Here is a 6,000-nt window from a genome sequence, read left to right as displayed (position 1 = left end):
GGGTGGGGGGCAAATAATTAATTATTTCAATAACCATCTCAGAAAAATATTGAAAAAAAACATTCCTTTTTTAATTTCTCTATCAAATTTCGATAAAATTGCACTGAATAATTAAAGAAGGGCAATATTAATATTTGAATAAACTTATTTAATTATAAACATGTTTATATCAACCTTCCCATCTTATCATTCTTCATTAAAGACCTTGCGTTAAGACAGCTAGAAATCCATACACACTCAAATCAAGTGTGCCTGAAAAAAATATATTCTTCACGTAAACAAGCGATGAAAATGTGGACACTTTTTACACTGAGAGAAAAAATTAGTAAATATAACGAATTTTTTGGTAAATACTACCAATCTATAGTCATTTTCGACCGTACTAATAAACACATATGTCAAGCAGAACAATGATTCGGAAGCCCAATATCGACTACATTTTCTCGCCGAAAATGCACGTATCAGAATTATATCCTTATTATACCTCCGTATTGCCTTATAGGAACAATGAAAATGGTTAATACGCGCTTTTCTCACCAATTTTCAGATATGACAATATCCAAGCTTACTAATGTTATCGAGTAAAATATACTAATCTCTAGTAGGGATGCGGGTTTGTTGACAATATGTACAAAAAATTTGTACATTCTACTAATTTTGCATTACCAAATGTATTTAGTAGTTTTCGACCGAGGATTTTTCTAAGGGTAGTTAGTGAAATGTATGGAGTTCCACTGCTGTGGCTACACTCTAATTCAAGATACCACAGTAACTATTTCATGAAATAGCACCTATTCTGAATTAGTATGTGTTGATGTTTGTTTACAATACAAATTGACCGTATTCTTGAGCCGTAAATCATCTAAGCAAAAACAAAGGTCAAGACGAAATGAGTGTAGAAGGTGAATATTTATTATATCAACATTAAGATATTAATTCTATACTCATTCTCGTATTGTCAACAGAACTCGTAATTCACCAAAATACGGGCCAGCAATGTCGATTGTGTCTCCATTGGATAGACGCGGCCCTCTGCGCTGAACGAATGGTTGATATTTTCACTTTTAATGAAGGCTTGAATGCCTCCCTCGCAGATAAAATTCGCGATTGCTTAGGATTATACATAGATCCTGCTGATACTGTTAGCAACATTTGTTCGAACTGCGTGCACACGATTAGTTTTATAGACGACTTCCGGATCCTTTGTCACCAGACTCAAGAGATCTACGATTCGACACAGTTCCGTTTCAACAATGTGATACAATGGCAATGTTATAATAATCATGTTAGCGAACTACGGGCGCTACTGCATGGACAACGGGAATGGCTTGATAACAATTTGAATGACGCCAGGATTGTGGATTCAGCTATTATTTGCAACGAACTCGAAGATATAGCTTCTCCTGAGTTTATTAAAGTTAAAGAGGAACAAGATGAGAATGAGCCGGAGTGCGATCAGTCTTTGCTAGGAATAAAATCAGGAGTAAACACGAGCGAACCGGTTTCAGAGTCCATCGAAGATTCGAACAATATCAAATCTCCCATTATTGAAGATCGATTTACAAAATTCCAATTAAAACTCAAAATGGCACATGAACTGCAAGCGCAAAAACGTGATAAACCTGATTTAAGAGCTGTTGCCAAAAAAATGAATTTGGAATTTCACAAGATAAAACAATTGTGGAAAGAAATGGTAGTTTTTTACAGAATATCAAAAAAACGCGCTCATGCAGGACATGAGGCTTATATTTCCCGCTGCCGCAGATGTCCATTGTTTACCACATTGAACGTTATCATACCAAAATACGAACACCAGAAACCGTATGAAGAGAGTAAGATTAACACCGCGAAAAATAACGATAAGACAAATGCTCTAGTCAGAAGAAAAGCATCTATCGATCTAGACTTGATCATCGCGGAGGAAATAAAGGCGCACCCAGAATTGTGGGATTTATCTCTTAATTGGTAAGCATGAAAATGTAGTGCTCAGCTCCATATGGTCTCATTTCATTGATCGTTATAGCACTGCACACGGCATGAAAATTGTTTGGAAAACAGTTACACGAAAGTTGTCGATGAATATGCGCACCTTGCGAAATCATTGGCGTCGTTTGCGGGATGCCTATCGTGCTCATAAACTACGCGAGCTGAAAGGCACCCTGAAACAGGAACCAGCGAATGAAAAGTATGAGTATCTGATTTCGATTCTACAGCAAATAGTGGGACCCACTATGTCCTTCGAGGTTCCGGTTTCGGCTTCTGCCGAACAGAACGAACAGACGGATATGTCAGTGAGTGATGATGAGGATGTTATTATGGAAGAGTATGATGACGGCTACTTCTACAACGAGGAGCAGCAACTAGCGCTGGTGCAAGAGGTTCAAAAGTATCCCATTATTTGGTGCTACAAACATCCAGAGTGGGTTTGTTCGGAGAAGCTCGAGGGATAATTCTAATAATCGGAAGATTTTCTTTCACAGTTTTCTCGACGCTGAGAAGCGTGATCTTACATTCGATAAAATTGCTGAAAACTTGTCAATCGATCGGGAAACCGTGAAGCAAGAGTGGGCACGGTTGAAGAATACGTTTCATAATCGATATTTACGTCTGTTGAAGGGACAACTCCAGAGTGACGATGCTCTGATTGTTGAACCGCTTTATCAAGTGCTCAATGAGATGCTGGGAGAAAGCATTGGGATTCGGAAAAATGAAGAGGAAGACCCAGACAGGAAGTTCGACAATGAAACTAAACTGGAGTTTGCTAAAATTTGCTACGATAACGATATCCTCTGGAATATGAAACATCCAGAGTATGTGTTCACAGATCGTGTTTTTGAAATCAAAAATTGATTTTCCCCATATTTTCAGCTATAATGCCCAAGATAAGCGTAATGCAGTCTGGATCCTAATTGCCGCACAGTTTGGTGTGACCCAAGAGAAAATTAAGAATGAATGGTGTTGCTTGCGTAATATGTACCGAAATCGATACTTGCGCGCTCAGAGCAGTTCGAGTAGAAAAAGGAAAAGCGGATCATCGAAGACGCCTTTGCATCATCTTATGAAGAGTATGTTTGAGGAACAAATGCTCAGTCTATATGCTCAAGAAGAGCATGTACGAGCTCCAAGTGGGCATAAAAAAGGTACTAAATCAACGAAACTGGATAACGTTGAAAAGAAACCATTCGGTACACCAGAAGATAGGATGAAGCTGTTGGAGGAAATATCCACGCATGATATCCTATGGAACGTAAACAATCCTCAGTGAGTATCGGATATCTATTTCATATATTTTGCTTATAATGCTGACGTTTCAGATACAAGAAAAAGGCACTACACGTGCCAGTGTTTGAAGAAATTGCAGCAAAATTCCACCAAACTCCTTCAATTATAAAAGAAGAGTGGCAGAAGCTCAGACGAGTGTATCGACATCGAAAGCGTCAGGCTGCTCTTGATCGTGAGGACTCGAATACAGACGATATGGACCCGTTACATGCCTTGCTAGAGAAACTTCTCTCTCCTAAGCCCATTGAAACTGTCGATTATGCTTCACAGAGTGAAGAAGAGGCATATCCCAAGCGGCGATACGTTGGAAAGCGAAGTTTCAGCGATGACGGATGTATAAAGCTCGAGGTTAATGGTATTGTGCGATATGCAAAAGTGTGCGAGCTTTGTGGCAAACAGGTTGAGAGGTCTCGTTTCGAGTATCACATGAATGCGCACTATGGTCACACGCCGTACGCGTGCTCCTTCGAAGGGTGCGATAAAAAGTATAGTGACAAAAGCATTCGCGATAAACATGAAGTAGCAATTCACGGCGAGGATGGTTACATATTTCAGTGCGATCAGTGTGATAGAAAGTTCAAGCAGAAGGCCAAATACGAGTGTCACTACGCTGTCAAGCATAAGAGCCAGGAACTTCCGTGCGGTATTTGTGGCAAACTGTTGCCGCATAAACATATCCTTAAAAAACATATGCGTATTCACGCGCAGAGCTATGAGTGTCACGTTTGTGGTAAAGTGCTGCAGAAAAAGTACACACTGAAAATCCACATGCGTGTTCACACCAAAGAAAAACCATACCAATGCGAGCTTTGCGAACAACGGTTCATGCTGAAGGTTCAGCTGAAGACTCACCTGCTCAAAGTACACGGGGTCGTATTAGAAGAGTTACAAGCAGCAACAATGGCAAATAAAAGCTAGCCGTTGCAATTCGAATGGAGTTTCTTAATTATGAGAAAAAAAATTGGATTTTTAAAAACAATATTGCTTCGCTGCGATCAGAAAGTTCCTGGATTTACCACCGTTCAATCACAGACCGATTCCAGGAACTCTTCAATCACTACGCATGACTCTCAGCACATGAAAAATGCTGTCGATTTAATCAAAATGGTATTGTATTTTCAAGATTATGCATTAAACTGAAATATAGCTGAATGAAGTAAAATAGGACCAGTTAAAAAACCTTTCCGTTGCTTCTTCTCATTTGACACATTAAGCTATGAGAAACCTATACACTCTACAGGAAAAAGAGAAGGACGACCAGAGACGAATGAATCGTAAGATTTAAAGTTTCCGTAAACAAAGGAAAAGATTAAGAAGAGAAGCGTGAGCAACATAGATTTTAATTTTTTTTTGAAACTTCATCATGAGTTAACACAACCGGATTCTTGTTCGTGCAGTAGTCGAATGCGGACGATTTGTTTGGGTCGCTCCGCATTCAGTTTGAGCTTCTCTGTTTTCTCTTAGATTATTTGTTAGGAAAAGTACGGTTTCTTGGTCAGTCCGTCTTACATCTGTAATGTAAAGGCTGGTTTAGAGTTCCAGTGAACGTGAATGTGAACGAACACTTTTTTGTTAATAATTCATCAGTCCATATATAAAACGCAAGGAAAACATATTGAAACGATAGGAAAAAACATTTTCTAGTTAGAAACATATTTAAATACAATTCATATTGATAAAAGTGAATTAATTCAAAATTTCACTACGGTTCTGGATTTTCATCGAGATGTTGGTGAATTCACCATAGTTCGCCGGCATCGGTGTACGTGAACGCGAAAGAATATTAATATTTCCACGTTCATGTTCACAGTTGAATGTCCCAACATTTCTGAAAATTATTTTCCGTGAACTGTAAAAGGATCTGGTGGGCAATTCTCGAGTTTTCGGGGGAAATTTCCATATGGAGGCAAATTCATTCAATTGAATCTCTGCACGGATCGACAAACTTCGTTGCTTCGAGTTTCTTCGTGAACAACTGTATACTTTAGGGGCTGTCCACATACCACGTGGACATAAAAAGCACGATTTTAGACTCCCCCTCCCCCTCCGTGGACAAGCGTGGACATTGACTATATCCCTCCCCTGTTGTTCACGTGGAAATTCTTCCATATATTTTAATCGAAAAAATGGAAATAATTGCATTGTGCCTATATTCAGTTTTAAATTAGTCGTATTTTATATTTGGTGTTTTTTAATGATAAAAAAACAAAAAAAAAACAATTCAAGGAAAAACACATTTTTCTTTTTCGTTAATGGTGACTAGAAATCTTCCGATTCATTCCTCACTACAAATCATATATTCAAAAATGAAGTAGGCACAAGTTCTGAAACGTATCAACTGTACTTTGTCCAGCTCCAGTATCTCAACTTGACTGACAACAGTCAATACAAAACCTTTTCCGTCACCATTTGGGGGTTTTGTAGAGGACGCGTTCCATTCCATATATCGGTTAAGATTACACCAGCACATTGACAATATGTTTTATTAACAAATTCCCAGCGGCCAATCTGCATTGAATATCCAGATGACTTCCAGAGGGCTCGTGAGGCAAAATTATACCGGACAATTCTCGACTTAAGTAGCACATCGTTCTTTCGATGCAACGCAAATTGTTTTACTTTCGGATCCTGCAACATTGAAATCGTTTTATTCTGATTATAATCTTATATCAAATATCCTTTTTTTTTTTAAATAATGCAAATAGGCTATTAGTAGTA

At 38.5% G+C, this 6,000-nt stretch overlaps 1 protein-coding gene across 1 annotated transcript; it reads left to right on the top strand.

Moving 5' to 3' along the window:
• The first annotated feature begins 750 nt into the window (after positions 1-750).
• Positions 751-4,482, top strand: LOC129762640 (uncharacterized). Its single transcript, XM_055761104.1, has 6 exons — positions 751-902; positions 966-1,965; positions 2,024-2,419; positions 2,481-2,810; positions 2,869-3,261; positions 3,315-4,482. Exons 1-6 carry the CDS (start codon positions 890-892, stop codon positions 4,198-4,200), a joined length of 3,018 nt encoding a protein of 1,005 aa, XP_055617079.1. The 5' UTR covers positions 751-889; the 3' UTR covers positions 4,201-4,482.
• Positions 4,483-6,000: the final 1,518 nt, after the last annotated feature.

The sequence above is a fragment of the Toxorhynchites rutilus genome, chromosome 1, assembly GCF_029784135.1.
Source record: "Toxorhynchites rutilus septentrionalis strain SRP chromosome 1, ASM2978413v1, whole genome shotgun sequence".
Taxonomy (NCBI): Eukaryota; Metazoa; Arthropoda; class Insecta; order Diptera; family Culicidae; genus Toxorhynchites; species Toxorhynchites rutilus.
The sequence above is the reverse complement of the archived record's forward strand: the minus strand, read 5'-3'. Positions and strand labels throughout refer to the sequence as shown.